Source organism: Orbicella faveolata, unplaced genomic scaffold (assembly GCF_042242905.1).
Source record: "Orbicella faveolata isolate gen_17 unplaced genomic scaffold, um_ofav_v1 contig_12, whole genome shotgun sequence".
In the NCBI taxonomy this organism is placed as follows: domain Eukaryota; kingdom Metazoa; phylum Cnidaria; class Anthozoa; order Scleractinia; family Merulinidae; genus Orbicella; species Orbicella faveolata.
In genome coordinates, this window is record NW_028301539.1 from 24,458,781 (window position 1) to 24,479,710 (window position 20,930).

General features: G+C 37.7%; 2 protein-coding genes across 2 annotated transcripts; one reads left to right on the forward strand and one right to left on the reverse strand.

The window, feature by feature from the left end:
• Positions 1–618: 618 nt before the first annotated feature.
• Positions 619–5,152, forward strand: LOC149117292 (uncharacterized). Its single transcript, XM_089281243.1, has 3 exons — positions 619–954; positions 2,764–2,918; positions 3,451–5,152. The coding sequence occupies exons 1-3, from the start codon at positions 625–627 to the stop codon at positions 4,811–4,813; spliced, it is 1,848 nt and encodes a 615-aa protein (XP_089137369.1). The 5' UTR covers positions 619–624; the 3' UTR covers positions 4,814–5,152.
• A 12,234-nt stretch (positions 5,153–17,386) lies between these two features.
• On the reverse strand, positions 17,387–20,460 carry LOC110059499 (high affinity cationic amino acid transporter 1-like). The gene is made up of 2 exons (XM_020766192.2): positions 18,270–20,460; positions 17,387–17,776 (listed from the first exon to the last, which is right to left on the reverse strand). Exons 1-2 carry the CDS (start codon positions 20,071–20,073, stop codon positions 17,571–17,573), a joined length of 2,010 nt encoding a protein of 669 aa, XP_020621851.1. The 5' UTR covers positions 20,074–20,460; the 3' UTR covers positions 17,387–17,570.
• Positions 20,461–20,930: the final 470 nt, after the last annotated feature.

Here is a 20,930-nt window from a genome sequence, read left to right on the forward strand (position 1 = left end):
CAAGAACACATATCGCTAGGTGTTTTTAGTGTGTAATCTCTAAGTTTTCACTCTAGCAGACAGGTGGGAGGAGTTGAAATATATTTTCGACCTTATTATGTTTTGCTAAACGTGCAAATTGATGGAATGAAGTTAACGGCGTTTTTGAATAGAGCATGGCATAACAGCAGTCTGTCAGAAAGCTTTCACTGTGTTCGTTTCCAAATGCAAATAGGTTTGCTTTTTTTTAAGACTCAAAACTCCATCTAACTTCTTCAAATGAAACATCACACCAAGAAAATCCAAAACAAACGCTTGATACTACCAGAACAACCATAAGTAAAATTTAATTTTCAGTTACAATTATAGGAATGATCGCCTAGCATAATATTCCCAGTCTTTGAGACAATATTGACCCAGCATGATCTAAATCGAAGCTAATTACTTCAGGCTCCGTTACTTCTGAAATTCACTTTGTAATGAGCAATAAACAAAAGGCTATTGAAATCAATTGAAAGAAATCAGCATTACTTCAGTCAATTACGGATTTACCAACACATAAGAAAAGTAAAAGCCTCGTTTATGGGGCTTTATTTCACCCCATTTACACATTATACTAGATAATACTTTAAAGACCTCAGCTGAATGATACTTGTTATACTCATGGGGCAATTTCTTCGCAACGTTTCCTCTGCCGTTTTCAGAAATCAAATGGAGGACAGAGTATTGAAGAACAAACTCGGGTCAATTGAACTCGAGGAAAAGCGATTGCTGAGGCGGTTTCGTTCAGAGACGAGGTTATTGAAAATCAGGCAGGAACAACGATTGGGAAGTTTGACTTGTGCCAGGAGAAATGAAGTAAATGGGACACACATTGACAAAGCCGGGACTCCGAGTCCTCAATCAGCGGTTTGTAGACAATGTTTATATATATTTAACATTCTTTTTGAAGTCATACTAGAGGAAGAAGCTATAATGAACAGATAATGGGTTAAATAGGGACGTTATAAGTGCTTGAAGTGAAAGACATTGACCAAGCCATGGGATTAGTAAGTCGTCAGAAGATCGAAATGGACGTAAACAACATCTATTTTGTATTAAGATGGCGTAAATTTAGATGACTAAGAAGAATATTTAATTTGGCGACTCCGTGGTGTACGGAAGTTATAATTACATTTACGGCAGACCAAGTTGGTTTGTTGAAACCAGTTTCACTTCTGCTATGGAGGAAAATACGTCTAGTTGTTACGTTGTTTGGAAAATCTGGGTATGTTTACAACTTGTTCTAGATTAACTCTAAAACATGACCTCCAAATTTTGAGCTTAGAGTCAACTCATTTAAATTTGGGCATGAATGTGACAATTAAGGGGACAGATGCATTAAAGGAATGCTTTCAGCGAGCAATATAGTCTTGTGGTACTGTGTTTTTACCAATATTTCGAAAATGAAATTCGTATTTTTTTAATTTCTGATTTTGAACATGTATTCTTCAGTTGAGGAGAAAAATAACTAAAATAAGTCGTTTCAATGTTAGTTCATCTGTTGTGGACAGATGGTAAGCTACAGACATTTTTTATCGAGGAATAGCAGATATTGCTCGCTCCGGCCATAAGAAGTGTTTCGTTCTTGTTTTACATGTTCCGCCGACTTAGATCAAATTAACGTACACTTGAATTCGCTTGATTGATTGTATGACGTAAACAAGCTAATTCACCAAAATGTCGTGCGCAATTTAAAAGAAAAGTAAAACGATAAAGAAAGCAATAAAAACGTTTCTAGGAAATATCAGGAGCTAATGGCTAATGGTGAGGTAATGCTTAAAGCTGTAAGCCACATTGACGTCATTATATAGAATTTAGAGAACAGCGCGATAACGTCAAGATAAATGAATGATCAGTTAGTACCCCCATGAGGAAGTCAGGATATTAAGTGGGCTCTATATACACTTCGCTGACAAAAGTAAAATATAAAACTTTAAGGTAAAAAGCTGTTAAAATTAGTCTTAACGTTTTCGATCTGTTTGATCATCATCAGAGTGATGATGATCAAACAGATCGAAAACGTTAAGAATCATAATTCTAACAGCTTTTTACCTTAAAGTTTTATATTTTAAGTGGGCTCTAGTTCACTGAAACCTTGTGTTTGCATCATATATCGTCATCAAAATATCTAAACTCGGAACCAATTACTTTACAATTTTTACGTTTGCAGACCCGTATTATTTGAATTTTAGTTTCAATCGCTCAACTGAATTTTGGCATGGAAACCAGCATTTGTACATGTTGACCATAACAAGCGTTTATAAATAAAATTGAATTAAATTGAGATAATATTCTGGGATAACGATTTACCACATCATTCTCATTTAGAAGTGTTTCTTGCGGTGGTCAATATATGTTTAAAAACATCAGCTGTATACCAGGCAACCCTCATCTTGAACAGTTATTTATCCGATATGACTTCGTCATGAACAGCGCTTTGGTTTTCAAAGTTTACCGACTTGTTCCTTTTTTATATGTTAATTCCACAATGCCTTATATTTGGTTTGGTTTAATAGCAAGCAACTGAAAACCAAAATTACTTAAAGCCACTGAAAACCAGTGCATGAGCTTGTTCTCCTAGTATTCTTTGAGAGAAAATGTATTCAGTTCTACCATTCGTCGACATAAAAGAAGCGATGGAAAAAATTACAGCAAACCGTTACAATGAATGAAATGAACCTGTGTATGATGATGAATACATTTTGTTATTTCACTATCTTTAAAGGTATTTGTTTTTAACAGGGAGCAACTTGTCCCTTGGACTTTGGGAAGTTGCATTTTAGTTTTGATAAAAGGCAGAGTTCAACGTCCATTTTCGCGTGTAGGGAATGTCCAGTGAACGCAAGTGATGGTGATACATTCCTCGCCGATGGGGAATGGACTCAGCCTTCCAGAAGGTCAGTCAATAATATATTCCTGATTTTGTAATCCAGCTTGTACAGTTTGTGGCATCTTTAGAATTGTTGCACGGTAGGTTTATTAACAGACTTTTAAAAAAGCTAAAAGCACCTTGCACATCATTCTTAAGGGAGCTACATCACGGTTTGCGCAACTTCAAAAGGTTAGCCTAAGTGTTTCAAGTTCCTCGTTTGTAATCCATGTTAATCTTCTCCATTCTTAACCATCCCTGTTCCCGTCTGGTTTATTATTATCTATTTGGTGGTTTCCTTTCTTAATAAACTACTATTTTCAGGTTTAAATGTAATAAAAAGTAATTTTGCACGAGGCCGAAATAACTCAAAATGCCGCGACTGAATTCCTTTAACAATAACAACAACTGTCACTCTGCAGCATTACATGAGTCGAATGACTAGACACTAGATTACTTGTCTCAAGTTTTGTCTCCTGATGGAAAGTAAAACTCTCCCATAGCAAGAGATGATGATCTATTCCCATAGTGTAACAAATGTTATAATCATTATTTTGTAGGCTACCGAGATTACCATCAGTAGAAGGTAAAAAAACACCAGAACCCTTGAGTTCAACATCAAAAGACAGCTGCCAATCACCTGTCACTGTCAATCGAAAACCCTCATGGAATCCTCCAATTGTTGTTAAAGACAATATGACGTCAACGGACAAAGCGTTTCCGAGGGAGGCACACGAGACGAAAGGCATCCTGGGAGGTAACTATGGTGACAGTGACAATTCGAATTCTTTTTTCACTACAGAGCCACACAAGAAAGGCAATGGTCCTCGGGTCAGACGGCAGACATGGAATGGCAAAATTTTACCCAAACTACCGGAACCACAACCGGTTACCGCCCGAAAAAGGAGCTATTCTGACAAAGACCAGCCCCAGACACACAGACAGTCGAGTTTGTGGGATTCAACAGAAAATACCTCAGACGACATTTCATGCTTTCATAGTGACGAAAATGTTTTTGTGGCTGACTTAAACACTTCATGGAACAAGAAGACTTTCCCGACGGCAGAGGACGCTCTCCGCAGAAATCTTCTTTCTGTACCAGAGCACCCAGTTAGGAAATCAAACTCATTGAATTCTTTGAAGGCTTTAGAAAGTCTTCCACCAATTCCAGAGAGCGAAGAATGTCAAGCTTCCGGCATGGGCTATAAGGCTGGCGGAGTCACTGAAGGAAACGCAAGTGGTATGGCTCTATCGCCAGTCGGCGGTAAAGACGCCGTAAATCCAGGTCCCGTGTTTCCGTCATCGCAGCGCCGGCATCAACGTTTAAGCAGACAGGAAAATGTTACGAGAGATTCTTCAAGTAGTTATGTATCAAAAGTCCCCACTGAATGTTCCATAGAGGCCCCCAGTGGATTTGGTGCTGCTAGAAAGATATCTGTTAAATACAAGACTGGTCAAACTGTCAGTAAGCGAGGTGAGCTCACGAACAAAGAAACAACCGTGTTTAAGAACACCTCTTCAAAACGAGAAAAACTGGCTGCAAGATCGATGTCCTTGTCTTCGTCGCTGGGCCAGTGTTCCAAAGAAGAAATTCAAATGAACATTCCTAAGCGAAAGGAATCCATCAAACCAAGGAAACGCCTGCTGGATAAAAGTCTTGAAACTAAAGAAGAAGTCCTCGTAGCCATGGGTAAACCGAATTGGATGAAAGTACTGAGGAAGGTTTTTAACGTGAACGTGTTCCTGAGCGGAATGGTTGCTCTGCGAAAACAGCGAGAGCTCGACCGTCTGGCTTTAAAGATGAAACAAGATACTTTGGATAAGCTTTACCAAGAATTAGAGCACTGTAGATACCTGAGGCTGCCTTCCAATGAAGACGACGAGAAAATTGACTTTATATCCTGGGTTTTTGAAAAAGATTAAGCGCTACGTTTTTATGTCAGCGCTGCTTCGTGTAATTACTGTAAATAGCAAGTCTTTACGGGATTCTGAGAAAGTCAAACAATGTACTTTGCTCAACGATTGATAAAATGATGCTTTACAGCACCCGCTTCGTTTTGTTTACAACTTGACCACACAATAGTAATTTATTTATATTCAGTTTTTGGTACCATATCATTGATGATAATTCCAAGCTTATTACTAGCAAATCAACGTAATAAAGCAAGATTCCCAATTCACAATATTTCGCTTTGTTTGTTAGCGAGTGGTTTTGTGATTCTACAAAAGGACCCGCTGCATGATTTATGGGTTATCAGTCCCCCAGCCAATGAGCGTTAAGTAAATATCTGCCGTATTGACCTGTCACCCAGTACACATAAATTTCGGCTGTAAACATGTGTGGTAACCCCAGTGTTTTGTTTTCTGTTATTGTAAGAAGAGACATTAGCACTACTCTTTTTTTTTCTTTGAAGTACAAGAAGTAACCCTTGTTCGAGTGTATCTTTCATAAGATGAATAGCAAGATATTGAAGCAAACGCTTGTGTCTTTGGAGAAGGAGGAAAGGGGAATGCTGAGAACCTTTCGTTCACATAGTAATACGCTGAAGTTGAAACAAAAACATTACATCTTTGAAAAGTTTGGTCACAGGAAAAGTCAAAGGGCTGCAAGCCGAGAGGCTGTACAACTTGAGGTTGGTTAGTGAAAATGTGATATTGAAAACGTATTAAGTGTATGAATTTACGGAAGAGTCGTTAAAAATGACCTCTAGAACTTGATGTTCTTGTATCAGGGCATGGCAGATGTAGCCTGTGTTGTCGAGATTTTCCCGCCAGCGTTCTGAGTTTCACCATGTGCATCTTTCAGAAAACAAATACATGTACTAGGTTGCTTCCTTTTCAGTTCATCAAACAAACGTTTTCCACATGAATTCGTCCACAATATCAATGCAATATTCTTACCAACACATCAAAAGTTCACTAGATAATCTCACTAGATACCGCTAAATTATGAGATCAAATCTTTCTGTGTAAAAAAATATATCTGCCCATATCACATTTTGAGAACCTTCTTAAGAGTCCAGTTTAATTTTATTTCATAGACCAAAGTGACTGGCGTTGTTTAAGCCAAGAGTCTTTACCCCTCCTGTTTTTTCCAAACATTTTTGCGAGCGTTTCTTCAATTGATTACTTATTTGTCTCCTATATAATTTTTTATAAAGTCTACGGAAAAGAGGAGGATGAGGTTACCATAATTTAGCAAACCAGTAAAAAACCCTAGTTACTTGAGTCATTTTATAATAGACAGAGCGTTGTCAGAAGTGGTGACTACCTATTAGTCACACCTCAACAAATTATTTGTTTTCCACCGACTGAAGTGCCCTTGCTATCATATGATAATAAATCTTTCCCTCAGCACCGTTCTATTTTCCGGACCGCATTATACGACAAATCGATCACTGAAAGAATAATTTTTTTCCTATTTTTTGTTTATTCGAGACATTACTTCGCTTCCAGCCTGAGTGGAAAGCAATCAAACTGCTGTAAGCAAATGCACAGAAGATTAGAAATCTGATCTGGGTGGAGCCAGATTGCATTTCGTCTCGGTTCTGAGCGGCGGAAGTTTAAGCGAGACACAAGATTACAAAAAGCGGGAAAAATATAGCTTCTACACAGGGACAAAATAACAGTGATAATCCAATTACAGCCATGCTCGCGATTAAACAACAATTTCTTCTTATTTAAGGTTCGAATTAAAGTTTCATTACATGAATTAGAACAACACAGAAACAATTTATTGTAAACTTTAAACTTTTCGATTTCCGTTAAAGTATTGAATTTTAACTTCTAAGAGGTTTACAGTCATAGAATTAGCGCTGTTTAAAAACAAATAAATCATTCTTTGCCACGTACGATTGTTCTCATTTAGCTATTAACTGTAAATGGATGGATTAGGTGGTCGACGGGTTGGCGCCTCCTTTAGACTATGAGATAGTCAGCTTGTCTCTGTCACATTGAAAAGAGATCATTATATCATGGTACCTTTAACACATTAACTAATTGACTAGGCAGGGCTGCTGTAACTGTTACTGATTTGGGAAACCAATGTCAGAGTTATAATGCACTGATAATTTAGCGTAGCGGTACGAAAAAGGGTATGAAGAACAGCTACATAATACCAATAAGGCATATTTTTGAGTATAAAATTCATTGAACGTTATGTAAAGAATTCTTAACAATCAGTGACAAAAAGAATATTTTGGCAGTTTAACATATTGCGAGTACGAAAGAATGATTGACAAATAACTAGCCTCAGTACTTAATGGAATTTAGCTAAACACCTATTTTGGAAACAGGTTTACGCAAACAAAAATGAAGGACATATAAAATATTTCGCAGCCGCTATTAAGCACTTTGTTTTTTGCGGTTTTGCGCAAAGTTAAATGGTTTTACGTTGATTGTGACGTATTTTTTGGTCAAAACAATGACTAAGAACCTTCGCTCCGTACCACTGGGGGAGAGAAGTCTATAGTTAGGTTTAAGCTATTTTTCAAAGACACGAAGGCAGAATTTGAAAACAATTTGCTTCACCTTTACAGTTTTCAATTCAACATCAACCTCGTCCCCAGGCCTTTCCCTGAATCTCGTCCCGTGGGTTGCCTGCACCCTTTAGCCATCAGGGCTTGGCACTGGAAAAAGATGGGTCTTGAGACAAACGATTGGATTGGATAGAGTCTTGGACTAAGATTGTCACTAATTCAAGGCTGGTTTCATTCCCGAAATATCACTGGTTTATCTGTAATTTAAACCTTTACAACAGATTACAGCACCTACACACCCAACTGAATAAATTTTATCGTTTTAAAAAGTTCAAAACAGAAGGAAAATTGGCACTCATATCTTTCTTTAGGGAAGACTTCCTGAAGGTCTGAAGTTACTGTGATCGAATGGGTTTAGTAAGATATCAACTAGTTGACTGGGACGAGCTGACGCCAAGGATGGACGCACGTTTTTAAGTTCGCTCGCTCGAGAGGCAAAATGCTTGAAAATGTAGGGGATAGTTGAATATGACAAGAAATAGAAGAAGAAAACGCAAGAAGTTAAGTAGTTCCTCAAGTTTAGAAGCCTCTTCAACATTCCAAGACGAAGTTTCAGGCCCACAAATGGCGTCCGAAGACAGCATCGACGAGGCGCCATCACTGGCCGATGTGTGGAAAGTTCTCACGGAAATCAAATCAAACACAGAGAAGCTAGTAAATGACGTGGACTTGTTAAAGGTAACTTACAAAGAGCTGCAAGAAAATTTAGCTTCCACAAAGGTCCAAGTAAATATTTTGATGGAAGAAAACAAGAGCTTAAAATCCAAAGTAAAATCACTTGAAGATGACCTGTCGAAGTCCAAAGCACATTCGAAAGAAATAGAACAAAGATTGGACGATGTTGAAGCAAGACATGGCGATTTAGAACAGTACACTCGAAAGTTTAATCTAGTGATGCATGGGATCGCTGAACGCGAAGAAGAAGATAATGCGGAGAATGTAACTGAATTGGGAAAACTTTTGAATGTGAATTTAACACGAGGCGACATTGACATAGTTCATAGATTAAACACAAAATCTAAGACCGAACCTCGTCCAATTATCGTCCGTTTTGCAAGTTACAACGCCAAGAACAAGTTATATAAAGCTAGATCGTATCTTAGAAATGTGACCTCACATGGCTTAGGACCGGGCAAGATTTACATCAATGAGAATTTAACATCATGGAGGACTGAGCTCTTTAAAGAGGTAAGAAAAGTTAGGAAAAAATATCATAACGGCAAAGCGTGGACTGTAGACGGGAAAATTTTCTTCAAACCGGAACTCACTTCCAAAGCTCAAAGGATTGACTCCTACGAAGATCTAAAGGCTTTATAAATCTAAAATGATGAACCTTAAACAAATTTTTAGCTTTGTTAATTTTGCATACTTAAATACGTCAAGTTGTCGACCTCTCTAGTAAACACCTAGGATTTCGAGGCTCAGATAGCCGGTTAGTTTGTTAATTCCCAGAAGTGAGAAGACGTTGTTGTTTAGTTGTGCCAAACTTTCTTTGTTGAGCTACTAGGTACATTATTCTGTTTTTTGCTAATTAATTCTTTAACTTTAATTTGTCTTGTACTTTTTTTTACCTTAATTAAGCATTGTTTTGTTAGCTTTATGTCTTTTTTCGTCTCTTTTTACGTAAAGATTTTCAACCTTTGGGTCATGCATTTCTTTAACAATATAGGTTATGCAATCAACCTTTTCACACAGCAATGGCATGCAAATTAAAAATTCTCTCGCTAAATGTGCGAGGTATAAGAAATCCAAACAAAAGGAGAGCAATGTTTTGTTATTTAAAACAGCAAAAAGCTACTATCTTTTGTTTACAGGAGAAGTATTCGCAACCGGATGATGAGAAAATATGGTCGGCGGAATGGCGCGGAAAAATTCTCTTTTGCCACGGAACTGCGCATTCTAAGGGCGTATGCATTCTATTGAATCCAAATTCATCTATTAACTTCGACGTCGTTCAATCGGATCATCAAGGCAGAATTTTGATTTCAAAACTTAAAATCTTCGAGGAAACATTTTTCATTGTAAATATCTATGCACCAACTGATTATCGAGAACAAAACGAATTTATAAAGAATTTAAGTGAATTTCTCGTGAGAAAAACGGACTCCCCTAGGTTAATTATCGCGGGTGATTGGAACTGTACACTTTCTAAAGCAGATAAAAGTGGGGGTGTAGTTTGGAAATCCACAAACTATAGAGACGCGGTTAGCAATCTTATGAACGAATTGAACCTTATAGATATCTATCGAAAATTGCATCCAAACACAAAATCCTTTACCTACGAATCTAAAACTATAAACTTGAAATCGAGAGTAGATTTCATTCTTGTTTCCCGCTCGATCTCCATTGAAGTCCAAACTGCTGAGATTCGAGTGTCAATTGCACCGGATCATAAAGCTACCTTTTTAAAAATTAACATTAGAAATGAGTTCAACAGAGGTCCGGGCACCTGGAAATTCAACAACTCTCTTCTAGAAGATGATGATTTTAAAGAACGTATTGTATTCTTTTATCCCCAAATACACGAGAAATACGTCTATGTTAAAGATAAGCAATTATTGTGGGAATTAATCAAAATGGAATTACGAATGAAAACAATTAAATATTCTAAAGAAAAAAGATTAGAACTTAGGAAAAGGGAATCAACACTTCAAAAAGAACTACAAGACCTCGACTATAAAATTTGTAATACGGATTTTGAAATTTTAGATCGAAACATCTTTGTGGAGTATGAAGCCGCCAAAGAAGAATTGAAAAAGATATATGAACAGAAAGGAAAAGAGGCTATCTTTAGACCTAAAGTAAAATGGTTGGAACAGGGCGAAAAACCCACAAAATATTTTTTTAACTTGGAGAAGACGAATTATGAAAAAAAACTTATACGCGAGGTGAAATTAGAGAATGGCGATAGAGTATCAGAACCAAAACAGATCGAGAAAGAATTGGAGAAATTTTATAGTAATATGTACACATCCAAAAATCTAAAAAGTGAATCTCAAGGTGAAAACAAGAGTTTCGAGTCTTTTGTTGGAGGTATTGAAATCCCTCAACTGAATGTTGATGAGCAAGATTCGCTAGAACATGATTTTACCTTTGAAGAATTAAAAGAGGCGGTGAGCTCTTTCTCGGACAACAAAACTCCCGGTGAGGATGGATTCACTAAAGAATTTTATGAGTCTTTTTATGATCTCATTTGGCGAGATCTGCTAAATTCTTATAATGCAGCTTTTCAAGGTGGGTCTTTATCTATTTCTCAAAGGAGGGGAATAATAACGTTAAGACCAAAAGCTGATGGGGATCTGTCCGAACTTTCCAACCGGCGTCCAATATCACTGCTAAATATTGATTATAAAATTTTGACTAAAGCTTTGGCAAAAAGAATAGAAAAATACCCACCAAAATTAATTAATTCAGATCAAACCGGATTTGTTAAGGTATATAGGCCAGAACATAAGACTTTTAAGCGATATAATGGAATATCTAAATGCTAAAAAGACCTCGGGACGTCTCCTTTTTATAGACTTCGGGAAGGCTTTTGATAGCCTTGAATGGGATCTTATTGCTAAAGCCTTGAATGTTTTCAATTTTGGCCCAAATGTCAAAAGATGGATATCAATCTTTTATAATGGTGTACAAAGCGCAGTTATAAATGGTGGATTTTTGACCAACTATTTCAATATATCAAGAGGAGTTCGTCAAGGTTGCCCGCTAAGTCCTCTCTTATTTATCCTTGCGGTGGAACTGCTAGCAATAAAGATACGCCAAGAACCAAGCTGCAGAGGCGTTGACCTCCCAGATGACCAGGTGATCAAAATCTCACAATTTGCTGATGACACCACTATAATAACGAAAAATGTTGAATCTCTCAAACCCTATTTACAGATCTTGGATTGTTTTGGAATTATTTCTGGATTGAAATTAAATAAGAAGAAAACTAAAGTTATGTGGATCGGCTCTGTGAAAGATAGTAATTTGAAAGTACTTGACTTTAAAACAACTAAAGAACCCATTAAAGTTCTTGGCGTCCATTTATCCTACAACAAAAGTAAATGTACTGAGAAAAATTTTTATGATAAGATCAACAAAATGAAAACAAAATTAAATTTATGGCTTTCAAGAGACCTCACAATATATGGAAAGTCTTTACTGGTGAAAGCTTTAGGTATATCACAGCTAGTGTATGCAGCATCTATGCTGACCGTTCCAGAATCGGTTATTAAGACAGTTCAAGAGAATCTGTTCGCCTTTCTATGGAAAAACAGGGAAGACAAAATAAAAAGAATGGTTATGTATCAACCAGTAGCAGAAGGAGGAATTAATTTTGTTAATTTTTACATGGTCGTTAAATCATTACGCTTGGCTTGGATTGGTAGATTACTAGGCGAGTCTGACGATAAATGGAAGGTAATCCCTAATTACTATTTTCGAAATTATGGTGGTTTATTATTTCTCCTTAAGTGTAATTATAATGTAAAACGTTTGAAAACAGATCTGCCACTCTTTTATCGAGAACTTCTTCAATATTTTCAAGATCTCAAAAATACAGCTAACATCTTTCCAAATGGCGAACTCATTCTTTGGAATAACAATTCAATAATTATAGATAATGCAACTCTATTTTGGAAATCGTGGTTTGAACGCGGAATTGTGACGATAAAGGATGTGCTAAATTCTAAGGGAAAGTTTCTATCATATGAAGAGTTCAGCAACAAGTTTAACATCACCACAAATTATATGCATTACTTTCAGCTAATTTCAGCCATTCCATCTGAGTTGAAAAGGAGAGCAACTCAAACTTTTATACCTGCAGCTGATCTTTCTTCGACCTCCCCATCCATTCTTTCAAATCAAACACTAATTAATCTGGCTGAAGCACGCTGCAAAAATTATTACCAATTGTTTAATAATCATACCCCTATTGTCCCGAGTGGTGTAAAAAAGTGGCAGAGTAAATTTCCTGAAAAACTTGGTGACTGGATTGGATGCTTTCAAGATATATATCGCCTCACTAAGGACAATAAACTTCGCCAATTTTGTTTTCGTTTCTTACATAGAACAATTGTAACGAAGAAAGAACTTAAACTATATCATTTAGCCGAGGACAATAAATGTATATATTGCTTTAACGCGGATTCAATAGAACATACGTTTATTGATTGCAAGGAGTCTGTAAAACTTTATTCACAAATTATATCATGGTTCAATCATTCTCAAAGTACTGAGATAATACTTTCAAAAGAACAAATTGCTTTTCATGACACAAGTCACGTGACTGATGTGCTGTCAGACCCTTTAAAACGCAAGCTAGATTTGCTCATCATCCTGGTCAAACAATATATCTATGCTTCTAAATATCTTCAGAAAGAATTGTCTCTAGATGAACTTGTAAATAAACTGATTGTTCAATGGAAACTAGAAAAATGTGCTTAAACGTAAAATCGCTTATCTAAAAAACACCACTTATGGGGTATTAAGTTGATTAATTAACAAAGTTATTACAATACAAGGTAAACGTAGTAAATCCAAAAATGCTCTCAATTAATATCAATAATGTAGCGTTAAAAAATTGTAATACTTAAAGATAATGCATAGACCCCCACCTTTTTTTTTTTTTTTTTTGTATTTGTATATTTTTTTCTTGTTCTGTGTAGTTACTTAGCTGTCACGTTTTCTTTTTCTTTCGTGTATGAGAAAAGTTATTGAACATTGTAAAACTTCATCAGTGCATGTAAGTGTAATGTACGTGTGTTTTAGGTGTATTAATAAAGTGCTTCATTTAAAAAAAATTATTATTATTATTATTGTTATTATTGTTATTAAAAAACAAAATAAAATAATGTTTATTAGTGGCTAATAAAAAAAAACAAACAAACAAAAAAAAAACAGTTATCAACTAGTTAATATTGTCAGACCAAGAGGAAAACTATTTAGTGAAAATTTTAGTCCAATGTCCAACATCTGTTTGGTGTGCCTGGCTGCTTCCGGGCTGCTTACTGACACCTATCAATCATCTTCAAGAAGACACACCTGAAATTCAAAATATACAGTTTCTTTGTATTCCGACTGTGAAAAATGATGCTGAAAACGAGGGAAATTTTCTCCTTGGCTGTACTTCACCCATGCTCGGGGTTCCTTCATCTCCCACAGTTCAACGATGTAAAAGGTTAACCTGCTCGAATCAATTAGCAAATAACATCACAGATCTCGATATCAACAATGTTCCCAAAGCCGGCCAAAGTCCAAAGAGAGCTGATATAAGTGTTGCAGCGGTCGAGCAGTCCGATGGCAAAATACAGAACGTTTCACAAACTGAAAACTTGACAATGCAGGCAAATTGGAAAGACATCATTCCCAATGGTATTCCCTCGTCGCCAAAACTGCACTGGCATCGTAGGGACCCTGTTCTTCAACGAGGACAAAGCTCTCCCCGTTTCAACAAAGCGCCAAATAATGCAACTGATGCAAATAAAAGTATTTTCTTTATTGACCTAAGACTACCAAACCTGAAAAAAGCTGATGCAAGGGCTGCAGTGGTCCACCAGTCTGGCGACAAAACGTAAAAAGCTTTTCAGACAAAAAACTTGACAATTCAAGCTTTTAAACAAGAAATAACTCCAGAGGACAAACAAAAAACTTTCATCACCTACGCCCTTCTCAAATCCTTCATCACCTAAGCTCTTGTCGACTCGTCGCAGCCCTGTTCTTCAACGAGCACGAAGCTTGTCGTGTTTAAACAAAATTAGACAAAATACTAGCGACTCCGATAATAGCTCTGACTCAAGGGCTGCTGCGGCTGACAACTCTGGGGGCAGAATACAAGAGACAAAAAAATTGACAATGAAAGCTTTTGAGCAAGAAACCACTCCTAAAGAGAAGGGAGTGCAGGCGACACCTTCATCACCCAAACTGCAGTCGAATAGTTGTAGTCCTGTTCTTCGGCGAGGAAGAAACGTGTCGTGCAATGATTATGACAGTATAAACGACTTCGCCGCCCTCAGAACTCCACAATCTAAGAGAGCTGAGGCAAGTGGTACAGACTCTCGTGGCGTAGATGAAAAGAAAGCTTTCCAAGCACGGAAATTAGGCTGGAGAGGAGCTTCAATGAACAGGAACCGGAGTATTCCCAAGCCGCTTCTGCAAAAGCCAGAGAGTAACGAGCAACCTTTACATCAGGCTGACTTTGGAACAGACACAGAGCTACAAGAAAACCAAAACAAGGGTCAGAATATTGTCTTTGCTGAGATCCAGCCGGAATTTCAATATTCCATGAAGGTAGAAAATGCTAAAGGTAGGAACCTAAGCATGGCAGACTGGAGGAATCTCGAAACAAAACCTCCCTATGGTGAAGTTTCAGAGCAAACATTTCTGGCTCCAGGTGTCAATTCGCCCTGCACGTTGAGGAGACTCAGCGCCAGATCCCGAACATCATCTATGCCAGAATATGAGAAAACCTTAAGCAATGTAACAGCCTTTTCCAACAAGCCGGTCGAATTTCGAGAAATTACCGAACCATTGAAAAAATCAAAATGTTTTCATACCTTGTCTACTATCGTCCCACTGAGCCAAACGCAATTTCAGACCGCTATCCTTGAAATCGATATCCAAAAGCAACAACAACAAGAAAAATGTTTAGAAGAAAATCAAACTTCCATGGGGACCTCTTTTGATGAGATAAAGTGCTGCAGGTATTTGAGAATACCAGAACATTATCAATAAAGAAGTCAGGCTCTCCAATCGGATTAAAGATTTTATAATGCCTGATAAAGTATGTAAGTGTTTTTGTAATATACGCAGATAAAATGTCACAAAACCAGACACGTTGAGGCTGCTGCCTCTTCTTCAGTGATCTGAATGCAACTGAATTAAGGTGTGTGGGCGTCATAACTTTCTGAACAAAACAATGAAGTAACGGAAAGGTTGACTTATATCTATCAACATTGTCTTACAGCCCCTCTGCTGTAGTCACCATATTTAATCTAGGGGACTGGTTATGAGGCCCAGAAAACATCAAGGAAGCAAACAAAGATAGATGCCAAGATCTATGTTGGAAGAAGGTCCACGACCGTGCACAATCTTTGTTTTGCGCTCATACACTACGCATGAATTACGTAGCCAACACGTTTCTATTGGTTAGTTCCTCAGTACGGAGTAAACAAGTATTGTGCTTTATGCTCGGTCAAGGCCAAAAAAGAGAACAAAAACATACAAAAAAGAACTTTGACGAGTTTCATAACCATTCCCTTCTGTTAATTATGTAGGCATGAAGTTCGGAAGAAAGATCTTTGTAATTTTTTCCCTTTAAAATATTATATATTTTTTATGAAAATTTCAATTCCATGTCAGCTTATACCAATCACCGTTCACTGCGAGAGCTGTATAATACCAGGTATTTTCCCCTCTGTGCTAGCATATGGCAGGCATATATCGTCTGACAACTCTAGGACAACCTGTAACAGTGGGTGTTGCACTAAAAATAGAACTGTTAGTTCCAATAACGTAAATTAAATGGTTGTTAAAACTTCTAGTTCATTTGTAGATAAGGGGACATTTAAAAGGCAGCTCGTTTTAATTGTGTGTTAAAATTTCCGGTTCATTTGTTGGTCGGGGAAAGTGTTTATCTCAGTTGTTCGAGCGTACGTCACGAAAGAGTGACGTAGATTCTGCGATGGAGACTAGGAAAGAGTCATGAAAAGGTTGGCTTAATCTGTCATCAATTAATGTCTTACAGCGTTGGTAAACAGTTTATAACTGAGCTTTCTGCTGTGGGCATGAAGTCAGGAGAAAAGATTTTGAGAAAGTTTACCGTCAGAATCTCTATTTTCAGTTAAAGAAGCTCTGGTTATTGTTATTATAATATTTCCTCTTTAAAACATTAGTGTTTTTTTATGAAAAGAGTAATTCAATATTATGCAAAGGTTAGCTCCTGTCAATCGTAATGCACCGGGAAATTTACAGGTTTGCTCATAGAGCACTTTGATTTTTTTCCTTGTTAAGATGCAAAATAGCTACGCGGTTTGCCAGGGGGCAATCAATGGGGAGAAGACAATCGGCTAGCCTCATTAGTGAAACATTTGTGCAAAAATGACTTTTGACAGGCAAATCATGGAATATTGTTTTAACTATTTAAGTTAGCTAGGAATAACTAATCGATATCTTGAGTTTTTTTAAAACTTTGAAGACATCGTTTTCTATAAATGCGCCGAAACTGTCTAAAATTAAGAGTGCTTTATTTTACAATACTTAAGTATAGCATGACTGAGTAAAATTTACCATAATTAATAGGAGTTAAAATTTACACTCAAAAATCACGTGCCTAATTTACAACATTACGAAAATAAATATGGCGGCTATCGTGCATGAGGTCTATTGACTGTTATGTAAACTATAGTTTCGGAAAGTTTCGTTTTATGCTGTGACAATTTTTCAAATAACCAACGCAGTAATTTTATCAAATACGAATTATCTGAATCACATCTAACATTATTAAAGACCTGCGAAAACATTCGATGGTAACATTCCAAGAACAGTTGAACTCGTTCAGTTCCGTTTGCTTGACTCATCTACAAAAGGGGCAACACCTTCAGCTGTTTTATTCCAAGTAAAAATAAATGACAGTAGGACTATTCCGACCTATTCCTGATGTCTGTTGAGGCCAATTTCTTCCTTCCTTGGTCAGTCCTTCTAACTCATCCCTCCAGAGCGAATATCGGAAATACAATAAATGCAGATATATTTTGTTGATTATGACTGCCTTTGAATAGCAATTACAGGACTCGCATTACCAGTTACCCGTAATTTATTGTCTTTATTCCACAAACATATTTATCATCAATCTATCGAAAATACCCTATTGAAGTTCGTCTTTGCATCCTCTTATCTTATTTAAATCAAAATGACTACCGAGAAATCCCGCTTTTCCCCCCCCCCTGCCCCCCTGCCCCCTCCCCCCCTTCCGTCTACAGCTACATTTCAATATTACAACCGCCCGAATTTAGGCGCCGGTTCTCAAAGTATAAAAAACGTATTCATCGAGACATTTGTTTATCAATTTTTTCAAGTCGCGTGTTAAAGAGGATAAAAGGATTCGCCAGAAGCGAAACACAGCAAAATTATACCCCTTATACTGAGATCTTTTTGAATATTTATAAGCTGTCCCATTTGAACGGACTGGGTGGAAAAATGTCCATGTCGTTTCTATGGGCCGGAATTGTTTCCATTTCATACTCAATGTCCACACTGTCCAAGTTGTCGGCCAGAAGAACTTGTCTGTCAAATTTCAGCTGTCCTTGAGGCGTTCTGTATCTTTCTTCGCTATTCCAGAGGCTGTAACCAAGATATAACAACGTGCCTGTGGAATGGAGGAAAAACAGTTTAGAAATGAAACCAGAAATATATATATATCTGCTTTTTACTGGTGACTACTGAACAACTCCAGATTAGTGTGGTATAGCTATTTCGTAATATAAGGCGTTCTGATTAATTTTTTGCTCAAACATCGTTGGATAACTGATCCGTCATTTAGGTAACCACGTCAATGAAGGAAGTAAAACGGAATTCATCCGAGGGTTGGTAATTCAATATGTATGGATGGAGATCTGCAAGGAAAATTGAGTAGGAACTGCCAAGTAATTTTAGCAACGTGGTTAATGTTCAGCCTCGACCTCATATAAAGGTCTATTTATGTTTTCTGTTAATTCTACCTGTAAGAGCCGAGAGCCTGTTACCTAGCAACGTCACTGAGCATAAAATAACCGCGGCCCCGGATGTTTCGATTTTTTATACTGAAAAAGCTACACTCTCACATGAAGGACTATTCAGTAAACGATATATGACGTACAAACCTAAGCCCATCCACACTCCAAACCGGATCCAAGTAAGTCTAGAGAGCTTCAACATCAGCAACACGTTAAAAAAGATGGCAAGGATTGGCAGAGCCGGCACAAAAGGCGCCTTGAACGATATCTCCTTGGTATTTTGAGGCTGCAGACAGATCACAATAATGGCGAACACGCTAAGGATTCCAAAAATGCCAAGGAACATGATAATGACGTAACTGTGTCTCTGCAGAGCATCCAAGCCATAAACAATTGCTGTACAAAATCCTATGAACGAGATAAACAATAAGGCTACTGCCCAATTCACTATGCGGAAGCTTTCCGCTGTGGGACCTTGCCTCGTTCTATTTTTTAGTAGTCCCTCGTGTGTTCTTTTCGTTTTTGTAAATTCGTCTCGAAATAGATCTTCGTCTGAATTTTCTATCCAGTTTTTCAGAGCTTCTGGACTGTGTATCTTTCCATTTGTAGAAATCTCGTAGTCCCATTCGTCCTGTGCGTAATCATCGTACAACGAAAGGTTTCCATAGGCATCCTCTTTGTCTTCCTCAAGGTATAACAGGGGCATCGAGGAGGGGTCCTCGGGAACATCGGGCTGGTAGCGAAGGATCAAAACGCAAAGGGACACTAAAGTGTACGCAAGTAATGTCCCAATAGACATCATCTCGACTAACTCGCTTAGGTCAAACAGTAAAGCAATGACGGCCGTTAGAAGTCCTGGGTACACCGTAGCAACAACAGGGACCTCAGTTCTAGGGTTCACGCTAGCGAATGATTTAAAGAACAATCCGTCTGAGGCCATGGCATAAATGATCCTTGGAAGGGGAAATTGAGAGCCTAGGAGGCTCGAGGACAGGCCACAAACCGCGCCCACACCTATGATATATTTAGCGAGAGGAAATCCTCTCTGCACAAACGCGTTAGGAATTGGCGAAAGCTTGTCCAATTGATCGTACGGAATCATCAATGTTACCACAGCAGAAACTCCAAAGTAACACACGAAAATAACAACTAGTGACACGACAATTGCAACAGGTATCGATTTAGGAGCGTTTTTAGCTTCCTCACCCGTTGTAGCTATTATATCGAAACCAACATACGCGTAAAAGCAAGTCGCTGCCCCACTTAATACTCCTGAAGCTCCATACGGGAAAAATCCTTTTCCTTCCGTCCAGTTTCTCGTATCAACGAAAAATATCCCTGCTGCCACAATGAAAATCACGACTAAAATGTTTAAAATGTTAAAAACCGTGCTAAATGCTGAAGACTGTTTGACGCCAATCGCCAATACAACCGTTACAATGATGGTGACGATAAACGATAGCACGTCTGGATATGTACCAAGACCAGGTGTATTTATCTCTCCGATGTAAGTTAGTGTTAAATTCCTTATCACATTTCCAATAACATAATCGAAACAAGCGCTTAACGCCCGAGCATCGGCAGCTGTACCGATCATATATTCCAGAATCAAGTTCCAGCCGATGATAAAAGCCCATATTTCACCGACGGTCACATAACTGTAAGCGTAAGCTGATCCCGTAGTCTTTGGAACACGTGCGCCGAATTCAGCGTAACACAGACCCGAGAGAATTGATGTTATTGCTGCCAGAGCAAAGGATATTATCACTGCCGGTCCCGCGATACTGGCCGCCACTTGTCCCGACACAACGTAAATTCCCGCGCCCAAGGTCGCTCCAATTCCAAGGGATGTTAAGTCCCATGTGGTAAGACATTTGGATAATTCAGTGTTTGCTTTCTCGTCCTGAATAACTCTTTTCCTCCTGGTTAAGCATCGTGTTAAGCCTGCCATTCGAGAAGTTTACCTCACCACGCTCCGTTGACTCGGTGTGTTGATGTTATTAGCGGAACCCTCGCGCGCCAAGGCAGCTGGCTTTTTGCCGCCGGAAGAACACTCTTCCCTAAAGAAGACAAAGTTTTTCTCCTTGAATGATCCAAATCTTTTTTGGAAATCTCCTCCAAAAATTCAACGGTGAAAATATCTCTGAATTAACTCACTGAAGAAATTAGCTTGTATTATTTTAACGTCAGCGTGCTTTGCACATGCGTATTCAAGTGAGACACCTGTTGACAGTTAAACTCAGGCGGGCATTGGGTCAAAAATGTTGTTACTAATATTCTCCTAACCCTGAAAATTGAAGTTTTAATATAACAGCAATCTATTCAAAAAATTCTCTCTTTTTCTGCATGTTCTTCTGTGGAAATATTTCGTAAACTTGCACTTTAAAACCATATTTTAGCGCAATTTGATTGCATATTTACCGCGCTTTTCAGGTACCATGGTATTTGACTGGTTTCAATGTGTCACAATTTCAAATAAGACAGTTCTATCACTTGAAGGAAATATAAATGAAAAGCAAAACTAACATACCATGTATCAAGTCGACAAGCGAGAAATGAAATATAAACTGTCCATAACATTAAATTTAATTCGATATTTTGCAATGACATCACACTTCGCTTTCAGAGAAAATGAATCATTTGGCTATTGTTAATTGAAATGCTTGTTTATGTCAAACAAAATATTTCAATCCCTTTTACTTGGTCTTACTTGTATTTCGCCCGTTTTCGAATGTATTTTAATTTATAAAGGTTGAATTTTCAAAGTTTCTTTAAAAAGATTCCCTCTCGGGAGGCGAATTCAGTTGA

Excerpts from the sequence above, each read along its gene's own strand:
- LOC149117292 (XM_089281243.1), top strand. The coding sequence starts at position 625 with ATGATACTTGTTATACTCATGGGGCAATTTCTTCGCAACGTTTCCTCT. Across the intron at positions 955-2,763 it reads TACTAGAGGAAGAAGCTATA|GGAGCAACTTGTCCCTTGGA; the intron begins ATGAACAGATAA and ends TGTTTTTAACAG. Across the intron at positions 2,919-3,450 it reads TGGACTCAGCCTTCCAGAAG|GCTACCGAGATTACCATCAG; the intron begins GTCAGTCAATAA and ends ATTATTTTGTAG.
- LOC110059499 (XM_020766192.2), bottom strand. The coding sequence starts at position 20,073 with ATGGCAGGCTTAACACGATGCTTAACCAGGAGGAAAAGAGTTATTCAG. Across the intron at positions 17,777-18,269 it reads TGGAGTGTGGATGGGCTTAG|GCACGTTGTTATATCTTGGT; the intron begins GTTTGTACGTCA and ends TCCATTCCACAG.